This window comes from Vipera berus, assembly GCF_964194415.1.
Source record: "Vipera berus genome assembly, chromosome: 3".
Taxonomy (NCBI): Eukaryota; Metazoa; Chordata; class Lepidosauria; order Squamata; family Viperidae; genus Vipera; species Vipera berus.
The window spans coordinates 34068923-34085246 of record NC_138204.1 but is presented as its reverse complement, the minus strand read 5'-3'; the positions used below and the strand labels follow the sequence as shown (position 1 = coordinate 34085246).

General features: G+C 40.2%; 1 protein-coding gene across 15 annotated transcripts in view; it reads right to left on the bottom strand.

Annotated features, from left to right (window-relative positions):
• RBM39 (RNA binding motif protein 39) overlaps window positions 1–16324 on the bottom strand; it is a 43330-nt gene that overhangs the window by 6336 nt on the left and 20670 nt on the right. For 10 of the 15 annotated variants that reach the window (XM_081322239.1, XM_081322240.1, XM_081322233.1 and 7 more), the window contains 5 exons: window positions 15576–15608; window positions 13895–13970; window positions 13704–13809; window positions 6014–6092; window positions 4102–5070 (listed from right to left, as the gene is read on the bottom strand). In XM_081322239.1, the coding sequence (XP_081178365.1) occupies window positions 4970–5070; window positions 6014–6092; window positions 13704–13809; window positions 13895–13970; window positions 15576–15608 (395 nt within the window). In that variant the 3' untranslated portion in view covers window positions 4102–4969. Of the gene's footprint in view, window positions 1–3120; window positions 3860–4101; window positions 5071–5176; window positions 5220–6013; window positions 6093–13703; window positions 13810–13894; window positions 13971–15575; window positions 15609–16324 lie in introns of those variants that run through there. The other 5 variants (XR_014025737.1, XR_014025738.1, XM_081322242.1 and 2 more) reach the window with 5 other exon arrangements.

Below are 16324 nucleotides of genomic sequence, written 5' to 3'. Positions count from 1 at the left end.
GGAAATGGTGTATGCAGCCAGTCAGTTATCACTGTAAAGAACCTATCACTCCGTTGGAATAGCTGAATCAATTTCACAAATTTCATGGGCATTCATAACATTTCAGGATGATCCTTAAGCCTTCATTGCAATATCAAATGCCTGAAGGCATCACAGAAGTCATCAGGCATCTCCTCCATAGAGATCTGTAGGCATCTCCTTTCATGTCTTGAAACATCTACAAGGCGTTTGGGGTTGGTTCTTTGTAGATCTCAGCAGGAATGGTAACCTGTCCTGTTTGGAGTTCAGCTGCAAGATCACTTTCTTGATCTCATCAGTACAGTGAGGTCTAGGGCAGGAGTCCCCAACCTATGGGCCGGATCACTTTCTTGATCTCAATACAGTGAGGTCTAGGGCAGGAGTCCCCAACCTATGGGCCCGGACCAGGCTGTGGGCTCTTGGCCAGTGGGCCACAGAAATGGCTGGCCAGTCCATCCACGTGCATTCCCTCCCCTCGTGGCTAGCACCTGTAGCCGTTTGCGCATGAGTGCAAATGACACTAGCGTGGGGCGAGTGTCCGTGGTCCATTTGCACATGCATGAACAGACCTACCCACAGCGGGAGTGCATAGCTGTTTGTGCATGTGCACAGTGCCAGTACATATACTTAGAAGGCTCTTAAACTTGTATGTCTTTGAGACAAATAATGGATCATTCTACTAATCTGCACAGGCCTTGGTCTTGTGGTTTTCATCAAATCATGCTTGATATACCTGGATTTTCAGTTCAAGTACTTTTGTTGCAGTCTATGTGATGACATCTTTAAAGTGCATCCACTTTTCAGAATAATTTCCTACAAGTTGTAAATTGCTGGACAGTGCATCTTGGAAATGTTGAACTTATGGTCTTATGGTCTGCTGATGTTGAATGAGTCTCTGACAGTCTTTGGTTGCTTATGATGCAAAGGGACTATGTTTCGATTGAGGAGTGACTAAATCAGCCTGCCGAGCACTCAGCATCTTGCACAGCATGATTGATGGTGATATTTTTTAAGATTGCACTGACATACTATGACTTAATTAAGTATGTGCCAGTGTTAGGACCTGGATGTATCCAAATAGTTTTGTACATCCAGGTTCTAATACTGGCACTTACTTGAATATGTCATAGTCTGCAAGTCTGAACACTGTGTTAGTGATGCACAGGTTGTCCTCAGCACATTTGCTGAGAAGTCAGCCACTGCTATTTAGCTTTCCCGATACATGTCTTCTGTTCCAGTTGTTGTCCGTCCTCATTCTAGTTTTGAAGTCAGCAGAATGACGAAGCTGTCATAAGTAATTTACTAATTATTTATTATTAAATAATTGTTGTAAGACAATAAGGTGTAAGGAAGCAACATTTGTAACTGAATGAAAAGATATTTTAAAATGAAAACAAGATAATGATCACATTTTTAGAAAAAGACATCCCTTTGAAAGAGTTGGGAGTAGGAATATTAAGTTGATTACAGCAAACTCAATGTTCACAGTATTCTTGTATTTACAAAGCTCAAAGCATGGGAACTCTAGACCTCATTCTATCAACTTTTCAGACACTATGACATTCAGGCCCACTATCTGAAGATTATTCTTTATTTCTGGCAAGCATGTGACCTTCAGTAAGCTTATTACTGAGCAATACAAATAGGAGAGATATTTACAAAACTATGGGTATGAGCCAGAAAATAAATAATAATAATCTTAATTGGAAAAACATAGGAAAATCATCTATGTTAGGTAAAAGAAATATGTTAAAGGGGAAGGGTTATGAAAATAGGAATAAAATTCTCATCTCTCTGTCATTACAGCTATTAGTATTTATACCACAAAAAACAAAGCTGTTACAGTATCTGCAATGAGCTGACTGGTGGGTAGTAAGAAAAATGAGACGAGTTCATAACAGCACTGGTATCTATGAGCTCAGGCCAAATTAGTACTGTATACGTCTTAAAATAGTCAGCTATTCATTCTTCTGTCTCTTAGAAAACTTTGTGTTACGTAGTGTGTCTAAATGGTTTTCAAGGCAATGATGTCAATGGTATGCGATAGAAACACTGTTCTAGCAGGAATATTGAATATATAACTGCATGCATTTCTTATACATCTTCAAGCTGGGTAGCCCAACAAACTCAGTATTTTGTAATTTACCACAGCAGTAATTTTGGCGGTAAACCTGTTTAAATACCGTATATACTTGAGTATAAGCCGACTCAAGTATAAGCCGAGACCCCCAATTTCACCCCCCAAAACTGGAAAAAGTTATTGACTCGAGTATAAGCCGATAGGCCGTTCTGCAAGCCTCCGCCGCCGGCGGAGGCTGGATCCGCGCTCTGCAAGCCTCTGCCGCCAGCAGAGGCTCGATCCGCCATTTTGCAAGCCTGAATACACAGGAATACCCTGTGTGGCCGCGGCTCTCGGGGAAGCCCTGGCTGTCCGCTTCCTCGCTCCACGCTGCCATTCGGGGCCCGCGCGTTCCCCGGGCAAATCGCGGCGCCCAGCAGGCGAGGAAACACGCCCGCTCCAGTCGCCCCCCCTTCCCTCAGGAGACGCGAAGCAAGTGACCGCCCGGAGCTTACCGAGGACTTGCGCGCGGCCGAGGCTTCGGTGCTTCCAGGATCGCGCGCACCTCTCCCAAGCCGCCGCCGTCCGGAGACCTGCCGAAGTTTGGGGAGGTTTGGGGAGGTGCGCGCGCACCTCCCCAAACCACCCCAAACGTCGGCAGGTCTCCGGACCTCCGCGCCCTGCCTGCCTGCTTCTTTCCGCTGCGGAAAGAAGCAGGCAGGCAGGGCGCGGAGGTCCGGAGACCTGCCGACGTTTGGGGAGACCTCCCCAAACGTCGGCAGGTCTCCGGACCTCCGCTGCCTGCCTGTTTCTTTCCGCTGCGGAAAGAAGCAGGCAGGCAGGGCGCGGAGGTCCGGAGACCTGCCGACGTTTGGGGAGGCGCGCACCTCCCCAAACCTCCCCAAACGTCGGCAGGTCTCCGGACGGCGGTGGCTTGGGAGAGGTGCGCACGATCCCGGAAGCACCAAAGCACGCACAAGTCCTCGGTAAGTTTTTTTGTTGACTGGAGTATAAGCCGAAGTGGAATTTTTCAGCCCAAAAAGTGGGCTGAAAAATTCGGCTTATACTCAAGTATATACGGTAAATAATTTTATCATGTCCTATGCTATCTATTTACATAATATAGTTTCAATTGCTCATGATCAACTTGTACCAAGAATTGAGCAACAGAATACTACCCACCAAATATGTAAGATATGCACTTTCTTGGATAGAAATGAGATCTGAAAATGATTTTCAGTCCCAAAATAAATTTGGAACAAATAATGCACTTTACTCCATTTTGTTCCCCCAAAATAACTGACATATTCTACAAGGTATGTCAGAAATTTAAATCTGTCAATCTCAAGTATGTTTCAAGTGTTTTTCAAAATGTTCATTTTTCTTATACTGACATCCCATAACTTTTTAAAATCCAAGAGGGTAATTGATTAAAATATGCAATCTTCCTCATGTAATAAACAAAATATAGCAATAGAGCTCAGAAATTTATTATTTTTGTCATGGGCATATCTTATTTTAAACAATATATTGTTTTTAATAAAACTTCTGAATCAGGATTTTTCAACTTTTGACTTTTAGATTCACCAGAACCCTCCTCTTTTAAAACTCAAAACATCTAAATCAAATTCAACTTGGAAATGATATCAATTTACCTGACCAACAACTATAGAAGGAAATAAAGGAAGTCCTCCTCAACTGGCCATAAAAATATGCAGGTTTTTCTCCTATATCTTGAAAACTGTAATTGTTCTTAAAATGCAAGATATTCTTTGACTGGTTCTGTGCAGCAAAAGAAAAGAAAAGCACCAAAGGAGACGTTTCTCAAACTGATACTTGAAAAGTCTAATAAGGAAATATATGTAGGAGATGTTTCTGTTAAGCATAAGGATTGCTCTAAAATTTAACTATACTGCTGATTCATTCTGTAAACACAAATTACAAATCAAGCTTCTGGCTCATCTAAAGAGATTTAATGTTGATTAAAGTCAATCTTCAGTTTTATAAAAAATAATTCTTCTGGAGGCCTTTGAGAGAATTTTATTTGAGTGGTTCTTACAAAGATTGTTGCAATATGAAAGTTGTTTGTTGATAGAAATATTAAGCTGTTTTGTCAAACACACTGAAGTAACCCAAAAATATATTTCAGAGCTCACAGAGCTTAAAAAAGAGCAGAGATTATATGCAACCAGACAAAATATATTCCTGCATTTCCTACTTCAACTTTTAATTAAGTACATTCCCTGCAATCATTGGAACTTTAATCTGGAAATGCAGAGATAGCTTTGTTTGGAATTCTAAACACACCTTACACCTTATTTACAAGAAACTTTTACAGAGACAATCAAAAGTTATCATCTAGAAATAAAATCTTCTAATCCTCTCAATCTTTCCAGCTGTTCAACATTACTTGGGCAGATCAGATGACCGAAAATCATTCAGTAGCCTCTTCAAATTCCATTCCATACAAAACACACCAAATATGTCCAGTTAAATCTGATTTTAACCTTTAGCAGAGCATATTCATTTTAATAAATGTAAAATGCAACTTCTGCAGTAAAAGGAAGGCTCGCAAAACATTAAAAATGTCCTCTCCATCTTTTACAGAAAGAAAACTTTTCTATAACCTATGTCTGTTCCTACACCATACTTTAGCCAAAAGTCTAAATGTACAAGAATTACAAGGCAGAACAAGTAGTCAGCTTTGTTTACAGTGGGAATGCTAATCATAAGAATAATCACAGCATTCCTGCTTATTATATATTTCTTTAAAGATAACAGGAAATGTACACAAAAGGACTTTACATCTTTTTCCTTTTGTTTTCATCTAAATAAAGGTAACTCAAGTCTTCGTTCAAAAATAGCTATGTACAAAACTGACTCAATCCTTCTTCATCGCCGAGTTGGAACCAAGAGCTGGGTTGCAGTCATAGAATCTGGGAAAAGATTATGGTACGTCGGAAGAGGAACATATGCTGCTGTGATCATTTTACCTGTAAAACAAGAAAACAAAGTGTCTTAACATCTAATAGGACAAAGTACAATGCCGATAAAATATAGGAAATAGCTTCCAGCTTTAATTTATTTTAGATAACTCACATTTCATTCCTACAATGAATATCCATCATTCAGTATGACTCAACTACAACCAAAACATATTCAATATGTTTATTACAGTCATAAGACCCAATATGAAACATTTATTTAAAAAGCAATTCCTCAGGAGATAAAATGTCACAGGATAATAAAAGATTTTTATAATGCTTGTAACAATTGGACATTTGGTTCCCATCCATAAAGATCAATCAATTTGCACTAAGTATGGCAAAGATAACGTAGATCACACTGGTCAGTAGGTAATGTTGCTGTGCCCTTTTGTAGAACTCTGGAATTAGCAACCAGATTTCTTGTGTTTCTCCAAGTGTCAGCCAAACGTAAAATGAGAAACATCTGCCTTATCGGCTAAATTTCCTCGGGACAATTTGTCACAAACAAGAAATTGTTTCATTATACAAAATAGGCACGATCAAAGATACTCTTCAAATCAATTCCTTATTACTTTTGTTAACTCCTAAATTTGGAATTTTCAACTTATCACCTGTTAAATTAACCCCTAGCAGAAATCATATCAAGTAATGTTTTATGCTTATTTAAAAAAGTTTTCCTTTGTTTTGAAATGCAACTTCCATTGGCTCCTGACAGTATGTGTCAGTCACTACATGGTTAAGAGTTGAAACCCAAATTTGGGGAATCTACTTTTACATCATTTTAAGAAGCATTCACCAGTTAAGAGCACCTATCGACTCCCACTCCCGACCCAAAGGAGTTGGTCGGCAGATACTGATGGAGGATGGAAGATGCATCTGGAGGAGCAAATTTTCCATCCCTAATCCACGTATTAGTTATATTGTAGCAAAATAGTAAATATTGACTTACCTGCAAACCATCTTCCATGTAATGCATTGACAGCTGCAATTGCTGCAGCTATTGAAGGGCATTTGACATACACGTTGCCCTGAAGTATAAAAAAACAGATTTACTAGACAGCCCATTAACCATTTCCTTAGCAGATTCCTTAATGCCTTCAGTAATGTCACAGCAGACACTATCCCCCTTGTCCTGATGAAGTGTTCACAAAAATCTACTCTACCATCTCAGCCTGGTAAGATCATGTCAACATGAATTGAACTAACATCAGTATGCTCATGTTATCCAGTTATATATTTTCATCCTGGTGAACTAAGCAATGCTGTTGATGTCCTCTCTCTGTATCTGGATGGCAGACAATAGGCTTCCACTTGTTGAATTGTCAAGCTTCAGCAGTTGACCACAGGAAACGTTTTATGATATTTTGTACTATGTCATAATATGCTTTAAAATGATGTAAAACATAAAACATTTTATAAAATTTAAATTTCATGGGAATCATGGGTCCTGGATTTCATAGGTAAGTTAGCCCACATGAGGTAACTTGGTTCAAAATGTTTTGCCCCACAATGCATGGTTTTGCCCAGTTAAAGGTTACAAACGTGAACCTTTAGCCTAGTACAATATAGATTCATTCTACCTAGTAATCTATTTTCTTCAACTAGTTGCTGTTCTCTATTTAAATGCTTAGACAAACATATTTAATTGATCTTATTTGCAAATCAACAGATATTGGCATAGAAATTTTAAGAAAAAAATTAATTGCTTAATTTTTAAAAATAATTTGTGTTAAATCAGTAAAGGTTAAAATAATAGGCAATTTTTTTTGACTAAGGTGAAAGCAAAGAAATATATCTTAGAGTATATCTGTAAGAGATGACCAGGCTGAGCCCGAGACAGGGGTTAAACATCTCATCAATCTTGAGTCCCTTCATGCCCGTAAGAGATCTAAGTCCAGCCTGTCTTGAATTCCATTGATTCTTATCTACCATCTACAAATGAAACTCGAAAAATTAGAATATCGTGCAAAAGTTCATTTATCTCAGTAATGCAACTTAAAAGGGGAAACTAATATATGAGATAGACTCATTACATGCAAAGCAAGATAGTTCAAGCCGTGATTTGTCATAATTGTGATGATTATGGCGTACAGCTCATGAAAACCCCAAATCCACAATCTCAGAAAATTAGAATATTACATGCAATCAATAAAACAAGGAGTGTACATAGAACAATATCGGACCTCTGAAAAGTATAAGCATGCATATATACTCAGTACTTGGTCTGGGCCCCTTTTGCAGCAATTACTGCCTCAATGTGGCGTGGCATGGAAGCTATCAGCCTGTGGCACTGCTGAGGTGTTATGGAAGACCAGGATGCTTCAATAGCGGCCTTCAGCTCTTCTGCATTGTTCGTTCTCATGTCTCTCACCTTTCTCTTGGCAATGCCCCATAGATTCTCTATGGGGTTCAGGTCAGGCAAGTTTGCTTGGCCAATTAAGCACAGTAATCCCACGGTCATTGAACCAGGTTTTGGTGCTTTTGGCAGTGTGGGCAGGTGCCATGTCCTGCTGGAAAATGAAGTCAGCATCCCCATAAAGCTCATCTGCGGAAGGAAGCATGAAGTGCTCCAAAATCTCCTGGTAGATGGCTGCGTTGACCCTGGACTTAATGAAGCACAGTGGACCAACAACAGCAGATGACATGGCTCCCCAAATCAACACAGACTGTGGAAACTTCACACTGGACTTCAAGCATCTTGCAGTGTGTGCCTCTCCATTCTTCCTCCAGACTCTGGGTCCTTGGTTTCCAAATGAGATGCAAAAGTTGCTCATCAGAAAAGAGGACTTTGGACCACTCAGCAACAGACCAGGTCTGTTTTTCTTTAGCCCAGGTAAGACGCTTCTGACGTTGTTTGTTGTTCAGGAGCGGCTTGACAAGAGGAATATGACATTTGAAGCCCATGTCCAGAATCCGTCTGTGTGTGGTGGCTCTTGATGCACTGACTCCAGCCTCAGTCTACTCCTTGTGAAAATCCCAACGCTTTTGAATGGCCTTTTCCTGACAATCCTCTCCAGGCTGCGGTCATCCCTGCTGCTTGTGCACCTTTTTTCTTCCACACTTTTCCCTTCCACATAACGTTCTATTAATGTGCTTTGATACAGCACTTTGGGAACATCCAACTTCTTTTGCAATTACCTTTTGAGGCTTTCCCTCTTTATGGAGGGTGTCAATGATGGTTTTCTGCACAACTGTCAGGTAAGCAATCTTCCCCATGATTGTGATTCCTACTGAACCAGACTGAGAGACCATTTAAAGGCTCAGGAGCCCTTTGCAGGTGTTATGGCTTAATTAGCTGATTACAGTGGGACACTTTGAGCTTAGAATATTGCACCTTTTCACAATATTCTAATTTACTGAGATTATGGATTTGGGGTTTTCACGAGCTGTAAGCCATAATCATCACAGTTATGACAAATCACGGCTTGAACTATCTTGCTTTGCATGTAATGAGTCTATCTCATATATTAGTTTCCCCTTTTAAGTTGCATTACTGAAATAAATGAACTTTTGCACGATATTCTAATTTTTCGAGTTTCACCTGTATTTGCTTTTATCGTTAGTAGTACAGATTCTTGCAGAGAGCATAAGCTTTCACATAAAGGTTTCATATCAACCTTTATATATTCATTTGAATTATCTGGGCTTCCTGATTTTCCCACACTTGACAATATCTCATTTATTTGCTTATTAATCCAATATACAATGACCATTCAATCCCATCTAATAATTTTAACACTAATCTCAGATAAAAAAAATCTGGCCCCAGCATTTTGAATAAACTGAAGTTTGCCAAAACTTGAAAAGAGCAGTACAATACAGAGCTTTTGATTATAGTTTATTGAAGTGATAGGTGAATTAAAGTATAAATAACCATTGTATAGTCTCAACTGTTACTGGCATCCCTGTTAGAAATTGGAAGAAAACACTCCAGGCACTTATGCAACCAAAAGAAATGGACTCTTCTCAAACTAGAAATCAATATTTATGGGTAGGTTGATCCAGACAGTTTTCAACATACTTTATTTTGTTGGTAGTGAACTATCATAAAAATGGTGAAGTTTTTACCATTCCATATAGTACCATAAACTTTATACTGAATTTTCAACATTGTAATATTCATATAATTCTACATCTATGATAGCATTGGGATTGAGTTTAACTTGATAGGAGAGAGAGAGAATTGAGATGCCCAACAGAACATCCAGTTGAATAAAGTTTGATAAGGTTAAAATTGCTAAGAACTGAGAGAACAGGAAATAGTAATTCAGAAGAGGAACGAATATGGGCAAAAGATCAACCTGTGGTTGTCACAGATTAAATAATATGGATAGGTATAGCTGGCTGGCACCTAAAGGTAAATTGCCAGTAAAGGACAGAGTAACAATCAGGAAGACAGCCCTATTAGATGTATATCACCAAGGTACACAACCAATATTCTGGAGTGGTAAAAATTATTTGTGTCCCATGTCAATTTCTTTCAAATTGGGGGATGGAAAAATGTAAATGGGTCTTGGAAGAGAGATTGAGCAGTGAGTTCGATGCTAGAAATTGGGGACAATATGGGCTTGATGAACAACTGGGAATTGGGCCCTACTACAATTCTGGTTTTTAGTTTGTGGAAAGGACTGGAAGATGAGTTGCCTGGGTAAGACTAAGATATGAATGATGATAGAATGTTTTTCTTGTCCCCAGAAAGAAAAATAAGGGGGACTTGTTCTCTCTGAACCCAACTGAGAACCAAGAAGGGGAGAGGGTTGGTTAGGAAGAAAGTAAAGGGGATTATGATGCAATGAGTATGTGTATCTGAGCAACTGTTGAATCACTCTGCAAGACAACATTCCCAGGAAGACTGGAGTATGGTAGAGGCTGCTATGGAACAGAAAATATGGAATGCAAATGACAGCCATAAAAGACATCGTAGTTGATTTGGGGCCAGTGAACTACCAGGAGGTGGTAGGGAGGGAAGGATTGCAGTGGTAATGGACAGGAGGAGAGCTAATCAGATGCATGGAGCAGACCATTACAGGAAAAAGGAGAGTGGAAATTTGAAGGCAATCTCATCCCTGGGCCCCTAGATTGGTCACCAGAACCCTTGGAACCCAGTTGTTGTTGCTTAATGGCAGGTCTGCCTATAACAAATGTATCCGCATCCAAAATTTAATTACTAAGCAGCAGCAACTTAAATATGGATGAGATGGCAGATCTGGCTTATGTTACCAAAAACTGGATGGTGTGCAGGTGTTAAGCTTGTAAGCCGCCCTGAGTCTTCAGAGAAGGGCGGGATATAAATGGAATAAAAATAAAAATAAAAATAAATAAGCCTGGCTAGAATGTGTCCATTTGTGTATTGTGTAAATTATAACTCCCTGACAGGGAAACACGATGGCATTTACACAGGAGACTGCAGATTAATCAGAGAAAAATCATACAAATAAATATAAAGCCCTGTTTGTAAAGTTGGAATTGAGAAATAAACTGAACTACTCTTGTACCATTTACCTGGTATGAGTACAGAGACATACCAGACCATGGTATCCTACTGCGGCGCCTCAGGCGGTTGGGAGTGGGTGGCACTGTTTTACAGCGGTTCTCCTCCTACCTCCTGGGTCGTTCGCAGTCGGTGTTGGCAGGGGGGCAGAGGTCGGCCTCGAGGCCTCTTGTTTGTGGAGTCCCTCAGGGGTCGGTCCTCTCGCCCCTTCTGTTCAACATCTATATGAAGCGCTGGGTGAGATCATTCGTGGTTTTGGGGTGGGGTATCATCAGTACGCTGATGATACCCAGCTTTTTATTTCCACCCCAGATCAACCCGGTGATGCCCTCGATGTGATGTCCAGTTACCTGGAGGCGGTGAGGGTCTGGATGGGGAGGAACAGGCTTCATCTAAATCCCGACAAGACCGAGTGGCTGTACATACCGGCATCTCGGGTTGTCCACTCTATTCCATCTTTATCTATAGGGGGTGAGGCGTTACCCCCCGTAGATAGGGCTCGCAACTTGGGTGTCCTCCTTGACTCACAGCTCAGTTTAGAAGATCATAGAGGAGCTGTGACCAGGGGGGGGGCTTTTGCCCAGGTTCACCTGGTGCGCCAGCTGCGGCCCTATTTGGACCGAGATGCCCTATGCACAGTCACTCATGCGCTTGTGACCTCTTGGATATACTGCAACGCTCTCTACATGGGGCTGCCCTTGAATACCACTCGCAGGCTCCAGCTGGGGCAGAATGCGGCCACGCGAGTTGTGATGGGGGCTCCCCGATACTCCCATGTAACACCTCTGCCCTGCAAGCTGCATTGGCTTCCAGTTGTCTTCCGGGTGAGATTCAAGGTGCTGGTGATGACCTATAAAGCCCTAAATGGCATGGGTCCGGATTATTTACAGCAGACATGTCAAACACAAGGCCCGGGGGCCGGATCCGGCCCGCGAAGTGGTTTCATGTGGCCCGCGAAGCCATCCTGGAAACAGTGAGGGAACAGCCCCCATTTCCTTGGCCCTGGCCCAGAGACCCTCCTTCTGCCAGAGACCGTCAGATCTGTCCCACTCCTGCCCAGGCCCCCATAGGACCCCTTGATGCAAACGATGTAGAGCTGGCCACGCCCACCCAGTAGGCCATACGCACTCTAGCCACGCCCACCCAGTAGGCCACGGCCACCCTGGCCATACCCACTCGGCCCCTTGAGGGCAACCACAATGCTGATTTGGCCCTCAATGAAATTGAGTTTGACACCCCTGATTTACAGGAGTACCTTTTGCCGGTGTTAACTTCCCATCGTCCTGTGCGCTCCCACAGAGAGGGCCTCCTCAGGGTGCCGTCGGTCAGGGAATGTCGACTGGCAGCCCCCAGGAGGAGAGCATTCTTTGTGGGCGCGCCTGCCCTCTGGAATCAGCTCCCTGTTGAGCTCCGGATGGCTCCCGACCTTTGCTCTTTCCGCCGCGACCTGAAGACTTGGCTATTTGAACTTGCCGGCCTGGACTGAGGGACTGGGATTTTAAATTTTAAATCGTGTTTTATTATTTAGGACTACTTGGTTTAATTTATTTTAATTTTTGTATATTATGTGTTGTATATAGTGTTTTAATTGCCCTGTACACCGCCCCGAGTCCTTCGGGAGAGGGGCGGTATATAAATCCAAATAATAATAAATAAATAAACAGGAATTTGGTATAGTGATCTGCTCAACCCTCAATATGGAAATGTTCAACAAAAGGTAGAAAGACATAAATTACAATGAGATTATGTTGATTCCTATCAATCAGGATTCAGGTCTGGATATAAGTTGCTCTTATGAATGACCAGTGGTAGGACCTATATAGAGGAAGTATGATCTCCTGTTAACAGCTGTTGGTACCATCAACTGCGAGCAAGTAGATTTTAAGGCATATGTTGCAGTGGTTCTTCTCTTGAGTGGGTTGTTCCAGTCAGTAAGGAAAGGAAAGATCATACCCCTAGGGCACTCCAAAATGAAGAATCATGGTGTGGGTTTTTATTTAATATATACTATTAACAGTAAATTATCTTTACTATTCAATATTTACATGAAGCTGTTGGTAAAAATTATCCACCAGTATGTGCCTATGGAGATTCTCAGTCATCTATGTCATGGTTGTCCCAAAGGTGCTTTTTCAATAGGCAACTGGACTTTTCCTTGAAGAGGCTTCGCTTCTAATCCAAGATTCTTCAGAGCTGAAGCTTATTGCATGAGAAACAAAACATCTTCAACAAAACACAAAAAAAGTCCAGTTGCCTTTTGAAAAAGCACTTTTGGGATATCCACCCAGTACAGGAGATGCTGTCAGTACTGATGATCCCTAGACATACATCTCTGTTCCAGGCTAGACATTAGATGTGAATAAAATTCTATCCTGGTGCCTGAAAGTAATTAGATACTGGTTGGAAAGAAACAGGCTTAGACTTAGAGTGGCTGTTGATTCAAAAGCTTTGACTCTTCTAGATAAGAGTCATGCTCCATTATTAGAAGTAGACTTGTCATCAATGTTCTCCTGGACTCACAGCTCCTGCTGGCAGATTAAGTGGAAGCCATGGTCAAACCTCTGGATTTATGGCAGCTTTTCCTAAAATTAGAGGTTTCATATCTAGAGTTTTGCAATTCAGTCTACATGGGTTGCCTTTGATGATTATTTAATAGCTACAAATGATTCAAAATGCAGCAGACACATACTGTGTGGCCCAGGCTGTACTTATGCTACCTTTGGGAGAGCTACATTGGTTGCCAAGTAAACTTCCAGATGCAATTCAAGGTGCTAGTTATCACTATAAAACTATACAGGGCTTATAACTCTGTTATCTCTCCATCTGGAAGGCTTTTCCAGATGTAATCAGTGTGTGATTTCACTGTTTCCAATCCTAGGAGGATGTGGCAGTCATAATGATATTTTGTTGTATGTTATTTTATTATATTTGTGTCTTAAATTTTTATTAGAAATGGGAATTGTTTACATATTGAAGTGGCAAAAAGCACAAAGAAAATGTTTGTGTCACTTCATGTTAGAATAACTTGGTCAAATAACAGTGAAAAATGAATCTATATATTGGATATATTAATAGCAAGAACACTTTTATAAAACTTTAAAGGACTTTAGCATAGTGCTATGGATAGATATGGATTTTAAAAATTTACCTGAGTTGAATTTTTGTCTACGTAAATGTGGACAACACCTCCATGCTTGTTACATTCTTCAATCACATCATCTTTAATTTCTGTATCCCAGCCAGCTTCGTCTTCACTGCAGAATAAGTTAAGAAGGCAATAAACCTATGCCTTTATACCAAATAGAGAAAATTTTAGAAAACTACATCAGGTTAACTTACGTTTGGGGATTAAACATATTGGACAGCTGAAAGCATTGTGTTGCAAGTGGTTGTACAGAAGCAGCTGCAGCTAAGACTGAGGAAGAAAACATAGCATGACTTTTCGGGTATTTTTATTTTGGTTTACCTATCAGCTTTAAAAATATATATTATAATATATAATATAATTCTGTTATGAAATGCAGTTCCTCATAAGCAAATGATTTTCATTCTGAATCCACAAGCTAACCATGAAAGGAGTCTATTAACTGAAAAGGCAAAAATAGTTATCAGTGAAGACACTGCCTCCCAAAAGGAATTCTCTAGCCATTCTGCTGTTTTTGTGTGGTCAATTGTTTCTACATTTTCCCATTTACATATATATGGTTCATTTTGAGGGAATGGGTGACTGATGGGTAGCCCATAAAATTCCTCTCCATAATTAGAGGTGGCTTTTAGTAACATAGACAAGCTTTTTCAAAAATTCAGTGAGGATCATGGCCAATCCAAAATGTTTATTTAAGTTAATGAAGTATAAGTCTGCAGACTCGCTTAGTACTATATTAAAGGTTTATATGGCAAAAAGCACCAGTATTAATATAAATAGCAGAATTACAGAATCTACTAAAAGCCCCTTACTCAATCACAAATCTGGGAATGGGACAAGTAAACTCAAGATTCTTCAGTTAGACCTGAAACAGGCCTATCCTATACAAAGCTGTTCTATAATTAAAGATTGAAATTGTTGGTGGAGGATGTTTTCTAATCTGGCAGATTATCCAAAATAATACTTTGGAGCAACAGATTGATATGTCACGTATACCAAAATTATTTTACAATATTCAGTATATCAATTCAGTACTTAACCTCAGATCAGGCAAACAAAATGTTTAAGCAAACTATTGGAAACAAATACTGAATATCTTCCATTCAACTGTTTTATTTCCTCCAAAGAAACTACTGGGTTATTTTCTCCAAGGATTAAGCTTGTCTGTTACCAACAGGCTCAAGTTTATAGTTAAGATTATCCAACTGACAAGTCTTCTAATGGATCAAACTGTCATTAACTTATTTAACTGTATTTAAAATTTCAATTGACTAATTAATAATAAATAAAAGTAATAAGCAAGTAGTTAGATATTTCTGATCTTGGCTTTTTGCTTCAGTTGTGTGTTCTTTCATTTAATGTAGCTGGCATTCTGTCTATGTACTACCAGATATATAAACCAGACAGTTGCTTCTAACCTTTCATGGCTCATTCTTGATGACACGTAAAGATTTCAGTTTATGGCTTTCAGGGTCAAGTGATTGCAGTAATGCACTGGCATATTCTGTTATACTGCTTGTATATTGCAGTGTTACTGTGGAGGTCCATGTGCTGTCTTACAAATGTTTGGTTGTGTTACTGTTTTTCCTGAATATGCCAGTGACTGGGACAATAGGAGGAGGAAGATGTGTTGCATATATTTGCCACTTTTGAGTTATTTGTAAATATTATGAAGGCAAGACACAAATAAATAATTATAAATAAGGCTCTCGCATCTGTAACCTTTAACTGGCAAAATGTTAGAATAAATGCTCTTCCCTTTCCTTATCCAATAGAAGAGAATGTCTGAAATTCTGAGATTACTTCTAATAAATGGCAAGCAAACTAATGGTGACCAGTTCCTAAATGATGTACAATATTCAAATTAAATCTCACCTTCACTTTGCTGAGAAAGTCTTGTCTGTAAATCTGAAAAAGAACATTGGAAAATTTTAATACTATTGCATCTTGAGAAGAGACTTCACACTCAATAGAAAATGTTAACTACAGGTGGTTTTTAGTTATGGCCATTGGCCATTCAGTGATCGTTCAAACTTAAATGGTGCTGAACAAGTAGTAGTCACGACCAGTATCCCTATGGTCATGTGATTGTGATCCAAGCATTGAGTGCCCAGCTCGCATTTAGCAGTGAGCCACAGTCACATAATCACAATTTCTGACATCCCCTGCTAGCTTCCCACAAAGTCAATAGGAAAGTGGGCAGAAAGAAATGGGCAGGAAGTCATGGTCACATGAGGTCTTCAATTAACTACTGTGCAGTCCTTGTTTAATGACAGTAACCAGAACTGCTGTCAAAGGACGTCCCGCTTTACAACTGCATCACTTAGTGACAGCAATTCCAGTCCCACCTGCTGTCCTAGCCTGAAGTAACTTTTTCATTATATAAATTCATGATGTATATCCTGGCAAAAGGAAAACACTTTAGAAAAGGAGTGCCTGCTTCCAAATAAGCAGCACACAAAAATGTTATTTAAAGTTGTATTTTTCTAGAATAACGTCCACATAATACAGGGGTGTCAAACTGCTGGCCCATGGGACGGACACGTCACCAGGTAACCACGCCCACCCCATTGCTAGCAATGGAGAAAAAGCTCCGATACGTCGTGCGACGTCACATAACATTG